At 39.6% G+C, this 15,725-nt stretch overlaps 1 protein-coding gene across 3 annotated transcripts in view; it reads left to right on the plus strand.

The window, feature by feature from the left end:
• Positions 1 to 15,725, plus strand: part of LOC146676691 (protein TANC1-like) — a 47,483-nt gene that overhangs the window by 13,044 nt on the left and 18,714 nt on the right. For 2 of the 3 annotated variants that reach the window (XM_085400803.1, XM_085400800.1), the window contains exons 7-12: positions 2,940 to 3,547; positions 5,636 to 5,744; positions 5,982 to 6,104; positions 7,306 to 7,542; positions 13,072 to 13,257; positions 13,895 to 13,973. In XM_085400803.1, coding sequence (XP_085256929.1) covers positions 2,940 to 3,547; positions 5,636 to 5,744; positions 5,982 to 6,104; positions 7,306 to 7,542; positions 13,072 to 13,257; positions 13,895 to 13,973 — 1,342 coding nt within the window. The remainder of the gene's footprint in view (positions 1 to 2,939; positions 3,548 to 5,635; positions 5,745 to 5,981; positions 6,105 to 7,305; positions 7,543 to 13,071; positions 13,258 to 13,894; positions 13,974 to 15,725) is intronic. The other variant, XM_085400802.1, reaches the window with a different exon arrangement.

The following is a 15,725-nucleotide window of genomic DNA, read 5'->3' on the forward strand; positions in this document are numbered from 1 at the left end:
ATGGACTTGGATTAAATTCACGCTGCTGACAACTGAGGCTTTGACACTACTGATGAACTACATGAAAACTTATTTTCCTTGCTGGGGGAAAAAAGAAAGCACTGAGCCTTGGATAATAATGTGGTTTTTGATTGACATCTGGAATTTGAGTTATTATTGCTCAGTCAGAAGCCAGGGTCGAGTGTTGTCCATCAGTGTGGGCTGTACTATATAGTGAATTCAGCCTAGCTATTAAGAATTCAGGCAAGGCCCTGTCAGTGTGGTGAATCAATATATTGTAGCGCTGATATTTTGTATTCACCTCTTATGCTCTTCTATTAATGCATTAGAATTGGTTTTTTGACGTGGAAAGATGTTCCAGGTGACTGCACTTAAAGTAATACATTTCGACTACACTGCAACATCCATCCATCCATCCATCCATAAGCAGAACACTGCAACATATATGTTGTAATGTCTTCTGACAAAGTGAAACAGTGTTTAATGAGAGGGAGTTACTGTTTGTGTGAATTTGCTAGGGTGACGTTTTTAGCCACCTGGAGGCTGGCAAAGCAAGAACAGCAACAACAACAAGGTTGCAGTCGGTTATCGGAGATGTGTTTTTGTTGTCCGTGTGGTAGATTTCATAGTAACAACTGTGCTGGAAAGGAAACGTGTGGTTTAAGGCATATGTAACAGTAGCTGTTTTTTTTATAACCTCTGTTAGTGAATCCTGTGCACATGCTGGTCTGTGGCAAAGGATAGCACATTGTTAACCATGCCATATGTGTCTTTTACTTTCTTGTAATCATATTTTTCTTGTTATATTTCTGTTTTGTTCACATTCCCACTGTAACCACTTAGCAGTTGTCTGCAGTAATGAATCAAATGGCACTGTTGTTTTAATGGGAGCTATATGACGACTTCACATGTGAAAACCTCGGAGTCGGTTTGACAATGTTTTTGTAAATCAGGCTCCTATGATGTTCAGTAAGTTCCCTTTAAGTGCAATGGAAAGGCTGTTAGTCACTGACTGAAAATGTCTAATTTTCCAAAAATGTAACAGAAGTCAGTTAAATAGTTTTTAAGAGAGTTGGCAGTCTTTTGCAGAAAAACCCTGTATGTCCTCTCTTTTTATTGTTTATTTTTTTTTTGGGGGGGGGGGGGGGGGGGGGGGGCTACGAGTCCACATATTTGGGTAAGATGCAGGAAATGGTTGCAAAATCACAAAGAAATTCCAAAATTGAATTCTCTATGTCCGGTGGGACGTGATGAGAAATATTACAAAAGCAGAATTCAAAATGAAAACAATGAACAAACAGGGCTGCGTACAACCACATGCCATGACACATAACGACAGCACAATGCTTAATAACAGAATTAATGATAAACTGAAGATATTCTACGATAACTGGACCATGCACAGCATTCAAAATAAAATAAATAGAGAAATAAATACAGTAAATAAAGAAAATGTATATAAAATGTTGTTTGGACATGATGGTTGTCAGTCCTGCTCCATGCAATAGACTATAATGACCATACACTTGCATTACTCAAAGGTTCTTGAAACTGAAATATGAGCTAATGATGATGGTTCCTACTTCCTTCAAAAGTTTTTAGAGCAAGTTCCTACAAAAGATCAAAAGCACAAACTGTACGCTCCATGCTGTATTCTCATACCGTTTCCCCTAACATTAAAGCTCTGGACACAGCAGTCAGCAGCATTGCCATTCAGTGCAGACAGTGGTTACATTTGGCTTTGTAAGTTATCTGAACCATTTGGCCATCATTAATATGCAAAAGCCATCGGTAAACCTGCGTCTGTGTGTGTATGGCTTTGCTATCTAAGCTTTCGGCTACAAGTTCAGAAACTCTGCAGCTTAGTGTTTGTATAAGCTGCAATTTAGCTTGAAATTGGAAGCACTAAATGATCGACTTTAAAGCATTATCACTTCATACTTGTAATATTATGCGTGTACATTTGTACTTGTCGCTTGTACTCAGGTGTCTCTTGCAAAAAAACCCTCAGTGAATAAATAAAGCTTATCTGCTTTACTGCCCGACTAACTCGGGGCATAGCAAAAATGAATCATGGAAGAATAATCAAGATAGCATTGTTAAGACAAGAAAATATGAAGGCATGAAATGTTTCTTATTTGCAGACAGAATCAGAGTTGTGCATAGAGATGAAATTGTCACGCTATTGTTTTGTGCTTTGAACAGACAAATAGCATCTCACCTCGGAGGAAGGGTTCGATATATTGGCCCTTGCCTGCTAGACTAATATCTGGACAATCTCTGAGGTGTTGTTTGCACCCCCTCCCCCCAATCTTGTGGATTGTGTTCGGTATGTTTTATTGAGCGTGTGCATACATGTGCTTGTGTGTGTTTGTCTGTTTGCGCTGCCTTCTCATGATGAGGGAGAGGAAAAATGTTATCTTGCAGAGGCAATGTTTCTCTAGCCTCAGACAGGCAGAGGATTGGAGGATTAAGGTGCATTGATTTCTCCAACCCCTGGGACACAGATTGAAATGTGAGCCCTAGTTCAGACCTCTGCTTGCCCGCTAGCTACCATCCCATCCATCCCCTGCCTCTTAATACTCAGTTTCCCCACTCCTGTTTTCCTCACAGCCACATTTTGAACAGTAACAAGTGTCTGCTTTGGCCTGATAGCTCAGCATGCTTGCTTCCCCACTGCTCAAAGAAACTCTTCTGATAATACACGTACACAGGCAGATTTTGTTTTTCTTAATGGCAGCTCAGGATGCAAAGAATATTTTTGCTTTTAATTAATTAAATTATTTATTTATTGGCTGTGGTATTGAGTAATACAGCTGTGTCTGTAATGCAAACACTGCACCAAATTACTTTTTTTCATGCATTGACACTTTAATAGTACATTGAAGCTCAGGTGTATGTTTTTATGTCACGCTCTGTCTTTATCTTGTCTTCAATAGGAGATCACCAGCCTCCTGCCCTTCTCCAAAATCTCCCTGGATGACTTTTCTGACAACAAAGAGATCAGCAATGACCTCAACGCATATATCCAGTATCGTATCAACGGCAGCAAGGACATCATGAACAATATTAGCCTGAACGGCAAGGCCGATCCTATCACAGTCGGCAAGCTAAGTAGCCACCTGATCTCCCGCAGCCAAGGGTCCTACCTGTATCTCAAACTCACCCTGGATCTGTTTGAAAGAGGCCACCTCGTGATCAAAAGTGCCAGTTACAAAGTCGTGCCTGTTTCACTGGCAGAACTGTACCAGTTACAGTGTAACATGAAATTCATGACCAATTCAGCCTTTGAGCGCTCACTGCCGATCCTCAACGTATCGCTCGCCTCGCTGCACCCCCTGACTGACGAGCAGCTGTTCAACGCCATCAACGCGGGGTTCGTCCAGGGGGAGCTACAATGGGAGGACTTTCAGCAACGCATGGAGCTGCTCTCGTGCTTTCTCATCAAACGGAGGGACAAGACGCGCATGTTTTGTCACCCTTCCTTCAGAGAGTGGCTGGTGTGGAGAGCTGATGGAGAGAGTACGGACTTCCTTTGTGACCCCAGGTCAGTTTTCTGCTAATGCAATAACTTCGCAGCTCTCAATGTGGTTTGCAGGCTTCTGTAATGCATTTAGAGTTTGCGTATGTTTCAGTAATGCATTTAGAAAAGGTTCTTGAATTGCACAAATAGGCATGTAGGACAGTAAGAAAAGTACAACTAATGCTGCAGAATAATATGATAAACGTGTCTTCATGTGAATGAAGTTTTGCATCTCAGAGTGCTTCTGAATTAGTTGTTTTAGGTCTCTGACAGCTTTAATCATGCCTAAATTTGGTGTCCATCCTGTCGGTTGTCACAAAGTTCTTACCTAAAATGTTTAAAGCAGTGTCCTGCTTATTTCCGGTCCTCAATTTTAATGCAGGAGAGCAGAATTTAACGTGGGATATGTCTGCAGAAGGGGAGAATAGCTGGCTCTGGATGTATTAGAGGCAGTAATTCAGTGTTTTTCTTCACATATCTGCGCAGAAATCGGTCCATAATAAACACTGCAGACTGCACCAAAGCTTCCATTTGTAAATAAACCCCTTTAGTCAGCAGTTTGCATACGCAGCCCTGCAACATCATAGATCAGATTTCAAGCAGGCTGTTTCACTTCTTCGAGTCGTCTTCTCTTGCATAATGACTCCATTGCATAACATTTGTGAGAATGTGAGAATACAGCTGTGGAAGTGAAGCATGTTAGATTAATGCTCGAATCTTGCAACAATGACATTCAGGCTTCACTGAATGTAATTTGAGATTTTGCAGAAACATTAGACTCCCTGAAGTCCTGTTTGTTGGTGTCAGCTTGTTGCATGCCAAAGTCTTTCCTTTGTCTCGGAAAAAATACACACGGCATGCAGAAAAAAAATTGAGTGTGAAGTGATGTGATGATGTGAGCATTTACAGACACATCACAGCACTAAATTCATTAGCACAAGGCCTGTTTGCGACGTACAGCACATTCAAAAGGTCATCTCAGAATGCACCTTTGATACAGTGAAGCTGTTTGTAATAAAGCAGCACCTCTGCAGATAAATCCTGTGCTCTTTTGGAGCTGTCAGGATTCATCCGAGTTCAGATGCCTGACTGCAGACTTCACCCTCATATCAAACACATCGATTCTCCTTCCACTGCCTCTCCCCGGTCTGAATTGTTCACATGTGCTGGTACCGTATTATAATTGTCAAATTTCAAATAACAAGCCGCACCAGCGTTGTTAGTGGATTACTCGCTCCCTCATCTGCTTGTTTGCAACCCACTAATTTGCGCTGCTGTTGGCAGCTTGCATTGGTCATCGGTAAAATGAACTGCTGCGTCTGTGCTCATGAATTTGTGCTTTGTTAGTAGATCACCCGCACAACTTTTGACTCCTGATCAGTGCTTTTTTTTTGTTGTTGTCTTGCAGCCTCACACTGATTTGCCCTGTTTTAATAAATAGTGCTTTTTGTGAGGGAGGGGGGGTACTGACCTATGCATTTTGCAGATATTGCATGTTGCAATGCGAGGCAGGCTTATCTCTTTTAGCAGTACTTGCAGTGCTTACCTAATTGAAATGCTGGAGCCACACGCAAATGAGAGATTTCAGTCATTCACACTTCATAAATTGAATGATGTCACTTTTTTCCTCCCTGTTGCTCACCTCTGCTCACACGGCGATGCCTCCAAACGGACGAGAGCTGAGCTTCGTATTCTGGTCATTCACAGCCTTCCAGCTCCATCATTAAAAAAACAAAGGCTTGTAGTCTGGCGCAGGAGATGCACAGAGAGACAAAAGCCTCCTGCACTGCCTCTCTGTTTGTGCCTGGGCACAACTAGAGAGGATTTTTATCCAGATCAAAGGGATTCGCAATCATGCATGCCTTTTTAATGAAGTTCTGCATTAATTAGTGCCTCAGTGACACTCTTCCCCCCTGTTGTTCAGAGGGTCATTGCCAAACATTTTTAGCTTATTCACACTAGCTCCAGAATACAATAGTTCTCCATGACAGTGCCAGGCTCCTCGTCATCAGCAGAATGAATCAGTACTTTCATGTCGTTTGAAGCAGAGGAACAATCATTCCTACTGTTGACGACTGAGTATCCTATCTGTTCCCTTGTTTTCTAACCCAGGACCGGTCACGCTCTCATGGCTTTCATGTTATCGCGCCAAGAGGGGAAACTGAATCGGCAGCAGACAATGGAGCTGGGACACCACATACTCAAAGCACACATCTTCAAGGTATAGATGTGGAACCTACGTGGTCTATGCATTCATCTTTATTTGAAATCCATCCCTTGCAGGAATTTCTTGGTGTTCACTTTCTCTTGATTTATGCACTGTGACAATGGTTCACCAGAGGATAAGCCGTGGGATGTGGAAAGCAACATTGACAGCTTATGCCCCTCAGATTCGCTGGTTTTTACATATGTGTGTTTGTGTATTTACTCATGCATTTATGCATCGGCGTGCGTGCAGGGTCTGAGCAAGAAGACAGGCGTGTCATCCAGTGTCCTTCAGGCTCTGTGGATAAACTGCAGCACTGACGGCCTTTCTGCAGCCCTGGCCTCCCTGAGGAACCTCTACACACCTAATGTCAAGGTAAGCCTTTGCTTCAGGTTTGCTCCTGCGCGTCTGTTGAATGCAGAACAATCGGCTTATTAGCTAACGATGAAAAAAACACATTATTGATAACCTGAAATGCCTAAATGCAACAGGTTGCTTTTGTTGAAATGCAAAGTATAAGCTTCTTGAGGGGATATAGGAAACCTTTAAACACTATATATTAAACACACAGTATATGTATCCAATTTTCAGCATTTTCATAACCCTTTTGTTACATTGGAGTAATATAATCATATACACTGGTTAGGTCATTTTAAAGCAAATGCATCTCAGAAATAACTGCAACTTTCTTTAGATTTTAGTTACACTTTTAATCCCCGAATGTTGCTCCACGCAGAGAATGTTTTATTAATAACCGCTGTCCTTTTATATTGTTAATGTGTCCAATTATAATTTGACAGGTAAATGTTAATAAGCTTCGCGCACGAGCCAACTTCCTGTGTACTGCTTTCAGTCGTGTTTTGAAGGGCGATAATCATTTGGCCTTTCCTGGAAAGGCTGTTCTGCCAGCATGATGCATTCTGGCTCGAAGAAAAATTATCCTCCGTACTTCTTTGCCGTTAGTGTTATTGTTTCAGAGGGCGTTCCATCACCTGGTGTCTGTTTGTGAGTTATTGTATAAATGTGTAGTATTAGTCAAACAGACATTTACAAAATGACCTTATTCTCTCCTCTGGGGGAGGGGTGGGGGGGTTAATTATGCTACAGAGGATCCAGAAAATAACACACACTTTCATCTCCTGTCGTCAAACACTCATTTCACTCTTTGGTTTTGTTTGACTAGGCCTTTATTATTGATTTACTCGTAATGAAAGCGAATACCACACTTGATAATTGCATTCGCTAGAATGTGGCCGTTTCATTTGCCGTCTGAAAAAGCTGAAGATGAGAATAAGAAGTTTGATCTCTGTATGAGCCATAAAATGAGTAATGGAAACAATTCTGCTGCTCAAACATGGGTGGTAGTTCACATTTTTAAGTGTATAATTTAGCCAATAAAGAGTAAAATAGTTAAACAGTCATCTCTTCTTAAGAGAATAACATTTATTTTTAATTCAGATTTCTTTCACCTTTAAGTACATGTGATAAAAAATTCACTTCTTTGCAAAGACCTTGAAATAAATATTCAAACGTGAATGCTTTCTGCATTTTTTATTTTTTTTGCTTGTATGATCAGGTAAGCCGTCTCCTGATGCTGGGAGGGGCAAACGTGAATTACCGCACAGAAGTCCTGAACAACGCACCAGTGCTTTGCGTCCAGTGTCACCTCGGTCACCAGGAAATTGTCTCACTGCTGCTCGAGTTCGGCGCCAGCGTGGATGTTGTTTCAGAAAACGGCATGAGCCCCCTCTGCTTCTCAGCTGCTGCAGGACACTTGGGACAAGTCATGCTGCTCTGTAAAAAGGAGGCTAAGGTGAGGACTTTTCATATTGTGACTACTTGACAACTCTACTGATGTAGTTTTCTTGTGATCATAGACATTTGGTTTCATTTGGCCATCTTTCTGGATTTCTGGCTTTTTCATATGCAGGGTTTGTATGGGTGCTTGAAATCATTAAAAAAGGCTTGAATTTAAATATTGTCTTTTCAAGGTTTGAATAGTGCTTGAATTTTAGATGTGGTGCTTAAACGTGGTTGAAACCATATTTCATTCACCACAAATAACTGAATGAGTCACAAAGTGTGAAAGCAAAATTTCTCCATCTGGTCTGCCTTGCACCTCTGCGTGCCAGTCTGTTTCAATGTGTGACCCCGCCCTCCCCCTGGGGATGAGTGCACTAACTTGACGTTGCTGTTTTAATGAGTGTTTGATGGAAAACGACACTGGTGGAATTTGCACTCTGAGTCACATGACAGGTGAGTCCTAGTAAATAATTTTCGAGTATGTGTACATAACACATGCTAATTTTAAAACTATTATTATTATTTTGCTAGCTATCAAACGTGCTGGAGAAATGCACTGAGTGTGATAGTACAGTAGTTGGTTATGGCATGGTGATTTATGGTATATGCTGTAAACATAGCTAACATTACTTAGCAGTAGCAGTAATGTGAGTTACTTCACTCAAGTAAAAGCTTTAAACGTTAGTCTGATACTTAACTAGCCAACTTGAGGCTTAAGGGAATAATGGTAATAAGAGGGACTGATCCATATGGGCACAGAGAATAGCCACTTTTTGTGGTACTGAAGTTCCCGGGCTTTCATTCAAAATCTGTTTATCGTGAGCACCCACCCATTAAACATAAAAATTATAAATAGCTTCAAGCTATTTCAAGCTATTGATGCCTGTGGGCACTATCAGCCACTGAGACAACAGACAAATTTTAGTGTTTTAATGAATGAATATTTCATACATTAAGGCTGCCTGTTTATTTAAGAGAGGTGAACAATACATTATAATTATACATAATAATATCACAGATGATAGACTAAATAAATAGATTTTACTTAGATGCTTGTTCATTCTTAAAGTCTTATATGTTGAATTGAACTGAATGTCATCTGTTCAAAGGCTCTCCCAGTCAGTGCTGTTCTCCATGCCTGTCTTACTGTACATGATGTTATTAGCACAAACACTTTAAAAGTTACTGTGACTCAAACATAGAAAAATAGATTTTTTATTTCCCTCACCTAATTTTTAAAAGTATTTTATAGCATATAACACCTTTGAAAATATGCTTTGGTTCACATTTAACTCCAGAAAATCATAAATCAAAATATGGATATTACCTGTCCACAGATTCATGGTGCAGTAACTGCTCTTTTAACTGTCTGGTGTCTTTGCTTTGTTTGGTGTTTGTAGAAATGGTTTACATGAGCTTTTAGCTGAGACTCAGAGGTTTCTGTGGACACTACTCATGTCAGCACTTATATTTCTGACCTCGTGTTATAATCGATTAAACGTGATCTCCTCTCTTTTGCCCCCATTTTTGATGTTGTGGGTGCAAATGATCAGGCGTGACATTCTCATAATAAATCAGATAAAATACTGCAAAGAATTAATCCTGCATTTGTGTGATTGAAATGTGTGTGCAGTGACACTGTTTAAAGATTTGGCCTAAATAATTCTGGAGTGAATGAGCCTAAACATGATGACCGGACTAATGACACCATATCACCTGTGACACTCACACAGGCACGTATGACTTTGCCAGTTTCAGCTGAAACAATTTCAGTGTTTCAAACCATGTTCCAGAGTTTTTAGTTCACCGTTCATGAGGTTTCAAGAAGAAAATGAAAGACAGATCTGAATGTTTGAAAGTGTTTTGGAAAAACTCTGTAAAGATTAGATGAACAATACTCAAAGGATAAATTCAACTGTTTTATTTTGTTAGATAAGTTGAAAAAAAAGTTAAACAAGCAAGTAAATAACGAAACAAGGTTAAATGAAGTAAGAGCAAAAAGTTAACAAGTAAATAACGAAACAAGGTTAAATGAGGTAAGAGCAAAAAGTTAACAAGTAAATAACGAAACAAGGTTAAATGAAGTAAGAGCAAAAAGTTAACAAGTAAATAACGAAACAAGGTTAAATGAGGTAAGAGCAAAAAGTTAACAAGTAAATAACGAAACAAGGTTAAATGAGGTAAGAGCAAAAAGTTAACAAGTAAATAACGAAACAAGGTTAAATGAAGTAAGAGCAAAAAGTTAACAAGTAAATAACGAAACAAGGTTAAATGAAGTAAGAGCAAAAAGTTAACAAGTAAATAACGAAACAAGGTTAAATGAAGTAAGAGCAAAAAGTTAACAAGTAAATAACGAAACAAGGTTAAATGAGGTAAGAGTAAAAAGTTAACAAGTAAATAACGAAACAAGGTTAAATGAGGTAAGAGCAAAAAGTTAACAAGTAAATAACGAAACAAGGTTAAATGAGGTAAGAGCAAAAAGTTAACAAGTAAATAACGAAACAAGGTTAAATGAGGTAAGAGCAAAAAGTTAACAAGTAAATAACGAAACAAGGTAGAGGAGAGAAACCCCCAACAATCCCCTCTGAGCAAGCACTAGGCGACAGTGGGGAGGAAAAACTGCCTTTAAACGGGCAGAAACCTCCGGCAGAACCAGGCTCAGGAGGGGGCAGTCAACTGCCGGGACTGGTTGGGGGGGTGAACAGAGGTGGAGCAAGACGAGGCTACATCAGTTGAAGAAGCAGTATTGTCCCTCTACCGGAAAAAGCTGAAGAATCTTTTCTTCTTTTTCATGGACTTTTCCACGAGCGCCTTTTTGTCCAGGATGAGGGTTCTCAACTCATCGATGGTTTCTGTGTTTTGCCTCTCTAGTTTCTTGCATGTTTGTTCCACCTGTTCTAATGTTGCTTGTGTTTCTTCAAGCTTTTCTTTGAGGTCTTTGGATGTTGCCTCCTGTGTCAGCTTTGCCTTCTGCAGGTCTGCATTTCTCACTTGATCTTCTTTGTGCAGGCCTTCTAGCTGCTCATTTCTTTTCTGGATATCGCGGAGCGTACACTGCAGGTCCTCATGCGTTTTGTCTTGTTTTTGCTTTTGGGCCTGCATTTCTGTGTTTTCCCGCTTCAAGTTGTTGAATTCCAACAATATCCCCTTAATGAGCTCTGAGTTGTTTTTGGCCATGTGATCAATCTTTTTCTGCATGTGTGAGCATCGTTTTTCTAGTGTTTCCTTTTCTCCCTCCAGCTCACTTGTTTTGACCTTCAGTTCATCACAGAATCCTTGCAACTTTTGATTTTTACTCTCAAAGTCCTTGATAATGCACTTTTCTTCTGGCAGTCTTTCTTTCTGTTGCTCTTTCTCTTGAAGGAGGTCTTTATTTTGGACCAATGTTTGTTCCAACTCTGCCTTCACCATTCTGTACTTTTCCTGCATGCCTTGGAGCTCGCGCTGCAGGTCTTTTTGCTTTGTGTCCTGTTGTTCCTTCTGTTGGAGGACTTCTTTATTTTTTTCTTCAGCTTCATCAAGCTTTCTTTGGAGCAGGTGATTCATTTGGTCCATGTATTGCAGATCCCACTCCATTTTATCAATCGTCGCTTTCCTGCCTTGAAGCTGCTCGGACATTTCTTTAACTTCAGCGCTCTTTTTCTTGTTTTCTTTGATGAGGGATACAATCTGCTCTCTGGCTTGAGCAAACTTGATCCCCCAGCCCTCATTAATAATGTTGATGTCGGGCTGGCGCTGTAGTGTTTCTTCCAGGTGTTTGTTTTGTGCTTCCATCTGTAAGCACTTCTTCTCCAGGTGACGTTTTTCTTCTTCAATTTGTCGAATTTTGTTCTGGAGATGGTTGTTTTCATTCCTACTCTCCTGTAATGCCCTTTGGATGGATAAGAGGCCATTTGGAGAAATTGGCCGGCCACGCGTGGAAGGAGAGGCGGCGAAATCTTTTTGTCTCGGTTGCCGTAATCTTGGATACATGTTGGCGTTTGTATCCGATGACTCTGAGAGGTTTCCAAATTTTTCTGTAGTCAACGTTTGAAGGCTGCAAACACAAAGGCTGCGAAGAAACGAACTGAAAATTGCTGTTTCTCACCCCTATTTATAGAAAAACTTCAAAGGATCCTTGTGACATCCTTGTGACATCCTTGTGACATCCTTGTGACATCATCACTCCTAAGCCAATCAGATTGTCACATGACATTTTGGAATGTGGAATGGGGATATGTTTTTTTTTAAACAGTTTTCAAATGTAACTTAATATTTAAGTGTTTCTTACTTGACCCGCTTAGTCGATTAAAAAGTTAATTGCCACGAACACCCCTAATGTTATATAACAGACCACAGAAAAAAGACAGGTTTTTTTCTACGTGACAGAGCTATAATAAATGTTTTGTTTTTTTAATTATCCTACTTTTTCTAAAAGGGAACATTATTTAAAGAATATGTATTTAATTAAAAACTCTGTATTCATCTAAAGGGTATACCAAGAAGGGTGAGCTTCCTGCTCCAAAATGAAATGACCAAAATAAATGTATTTCTCTGCAATTACAAACTCTGTGTAAACAGTCTTGGTGTCAAAATAAAGCTAACACTGGTGAGATGTCATCAGAGCTGTAAATATTACTGCAGATGTTACTATGTCAAAGTTACTGTGACTCAAACATAGAAAAAATGATTTTTTATTTCCCTCACCTAATTTTTAAAAGTATTTTATAGCATATAACACGTTTGAAAATATGCTTTGGTTCACATTTAACTCCAGAAAATCATAAATCAAAATAGGGATATTACCTGTCCACAGATTCATGGTGCAGTAACTGCTCTTTTAACTGTCTGGTGTCTTTGCTTTGTTTGGTGTTTGTAGACATGGTTTACATGAGCTTTTAGCTGAGATTCAGAGGTTTCTGTGGACACTACTCATGTCAGCACTTATATTTCTGACCTCGTGTTATAATCGATTAAACGTGGTCTCCTCCCTTTTCCCCCCATTTCTCTGGGCATGTGTGCTTAACTAGTTAAAATAACAAACATCTGTCTCCTATTTTTGTGTCACAAAAATTATTAATTATTATTAATGATTAAAGACTTATTAATTTGTGCAGTTTTCTTGTTTTGTGTGGTTGTTGTTTTTTGTCAAGTGGAGATGAATATCTTTAAGTTGATTTGTTCACATTTGCACATCTTTCTGTTTTAAGAGAAATATGTGTTTTGAGTTTGTACACTATATGCATATAAATCAACCATTTCCTTTTTCAGTGTTTTCGTGTGGTGCATTTTTCTCTGTTTTAACAAAAGGAGAACAAAGGACTTTTAAGTCGACCTAAGATGATTTGTTTCAATTTTTACATGGTCTTATTGAGGTAATGCAAATTGAAACATTCATTCTTTTTTTGGTAATGTACTGGAAAAGCTTGATAATGGACTTTGAAAGTGCGTAAAAATTACTTAAATTTGAAAAATGCGTCTGAACCATGCATACGGTACATTTACCTCACAGGTTTTTGCTGTTTCTGTTTATTAAAACCAAGAATCTTCTTTTTGCCAGGTTGATCATGTAGATAAGAGTGGCCAGTGTGCTCTGGTCCATGCTGCCCTACGAGGACACCTTGAGATTATCCAGTACCTGCTGGAGCTAGAATGGAGTGCTGAGGGGCAGCAGCAGGACTGCTCTCTGAAGAGCAAAGCTCTGCAGCAGGCTTTGATTGCAGCCTCGAGCATGGGGCACACACAGGTCTGACTGACACACATGCATGTATTTTACCAGATCCATAGACATAAATGCCCTTTTTTTTTGTACTGTTTCTCGCTACAAAAGAAAGAAAACATGGATGTACAAAAAACATACTTTAAGCCACACAGGATCCTGGTTTTTCCAGTTTTAATAGTGAGACAAGACCTTTTCTTTCTTGCATGGTTTCACAACAGCCTTCACAAAGAATTTCTGATTTATTTTTTTTTAAAGATCAGAAGGAACTATAGATATATAAAATAAAAATGAGCACACAGCGTTCTCTGTGAATATGACTCAAAGCCAGAAGTACTGTTCAGAATTGCATGTAGATTCACAATCGATAACAGTGCAGCGCCTTCAGCTGCCCCGGTGAGACGTAGACTCAAGGTTTAGTTTGGCTCCCTCGTTAGCTGGAATTGGCTCCCAAGGCCTGGATTAGAATAACATAACTGGGCCAAGTGAAGTCAACCTGCATGCAGAAAAGACCCTTTTAAAGTTCAACTATTTGAATGCGCGTTTTTGTTAATGTTTTTTAAGATTAGCATTTTGTATACTGTAACCTCTCAAAGGTTTATTTGATTTTTTTTTTTTTTCTGCTGAAACAGCATGTCATTAATCTAAGTTTCTTTTTTGGCAGGTTGTGAGAGGCTTGCTGGCGTTGAATAATGAGCACGCTGTGCAAATTGATAGTCATGACACACTGTGGGGAGAGACAGGTATGTTCTCATCAATTTTTTTGCATTACACGGCTCTTTTGTACTATCACCAGCTGTTTTTGCATTCTGAACCACACTGCTGTAATTGAATGCTGCAGTGGAAAGTCCTGTATCTGTGCTCTCCACAGTAATGCTCTCTGTTTGATGCAGAGGTCGCTCAACCCAAATGTGGGTGCATTTTAATGGCTGTTGTAAGTCCTCCTGTGCTGTACTTTCTGGTAAAAGCATTACTTACTCTTGTCGTGTAGCTTTCTGCTTGGAATTCAGTCCACACAGTATTTTCCTTTTTTTTTAGAAAAATTGTCCCACTGAATTTTAGGAACAGTATTGCCTCGGTGCTTTATGTTAAAACAACAGCGTCGACTCCACAGTTGGTTTTATACGCTGCTAGTCCCACTCAGATTTAGAATGAGTAGTAGTTCCTGTTTTGTTTTCCCTGAAAGGATTATTTTGGACTTTTTAAAAGTTTGTCCTTCCCTCTGTGGGACAGTTTGTTTTCATTTGAAAGTGATTGAGGAGTCAAAGCAAAAAGCCATGTGGTGCTGCAGGAAACGGCATGAAGTCGGAAAAGCAGAAGGTGGCTGTCAGATTTAAGACGGGTTACTTGAAGGTTGTCTGACAGAAATGATACAGCAGACTGCAAGGCTGCATTGGCCGGGAAGCGTTCATGCATCATAATTTTTAGCCATTAAAGCATTACTACTTTGTCTTTAATGCAGTATTTTAACGGTAACTCATTACTTTTGCTGAACTCAGTAATCGCATTAGAGTGAGTACTTAATCATGTTATTACTTGTGTTCCACGAGTCTTCAATCTGAATAATGGCAGGGAAAAAAATCATTAAACATACAATTTCATCACGTGCACAGCATGGTAAATGGCCTGTATTTATATAGCGCTTTACTAGTCCTTAAGGACCCCAAAGCGCTTTACATATCCAGTCATCCACACATTCACACACTGGTGATGGCAAGCTACATTGTAGCCACAGCCACCCTGGGGCGCACTGACAGAGGCACTGACAGCAACCACCTGACGCCATTTTTAAAATACGAGACGAAACAGATTGTCTTCAGTTTTTAAGTGTTTGACGTTTTTCGAATGTCTATAATCTGTGATGGAGAAAGGGAAAAATTTTATGTACTACATAAGATTTCTATTTTATGTCACAGTGCAGAGATCCAGATGTTCAATACAGATGGTTAAAAAGCACAGCTATGCTTTATTTTTCATTGATCCTAGTAATACTTGTGATGCATTATGTAAGAATGAGACACATGTGGTGTTAGAGCTTCAATATTCCTCACAATCATTAGTGCAGGTTGTGTTAAAACATTGGCCACATTTTTGTCATCATCATTATGAACATCTGCCCTGAGAGTCAAGTGTCCAGATAGCATTAGACAACAGTATTAGTTGTCGCTGCAGTCATAGTAGAATATGCATAAAGAAGAATTCTCTTTGTGTGTCTCTCAACTCTAACCCAGCAGGATTTAGCATTCAAAGTTGGCTGCTTTAAGAATGTAGGTCAGCTTCTTAGTGGAGAGGTTGTCCAAAGTGTGGCTAACTGCTGCTTGTTCTCTGTTAAATGACTGCTTCAGATGATTTTGCAGTGCTGGCCTGGGACAAAGATCTTTCCCTCTGAAATATAGATTAGATCTGCTTGGAGCAAAGTAAAATCCAATAGTACACGTGGCTTTCCAGTATTTGACTTTCAGCTCTTTTTAACAAAGTGGATGTTTAATCATTGC

The sequence above is a fragment of the Rhamphochromis longiceps genome, linkage group LG3, assembly GCF_057381845.1.
Source record: "Rhamphochromis longiceps isolate RC_006_pf linkage group LG3, R_longiceps_female_GT1.1, whole genome shotgun sequence".
NCBI classification, from domain to species: Eukaryota; Metazoa; Chordata; class Actinopteri; order Cichliformes; family Cichlidae; genus Rhamphochromis; species Rhamphochromis longiceps.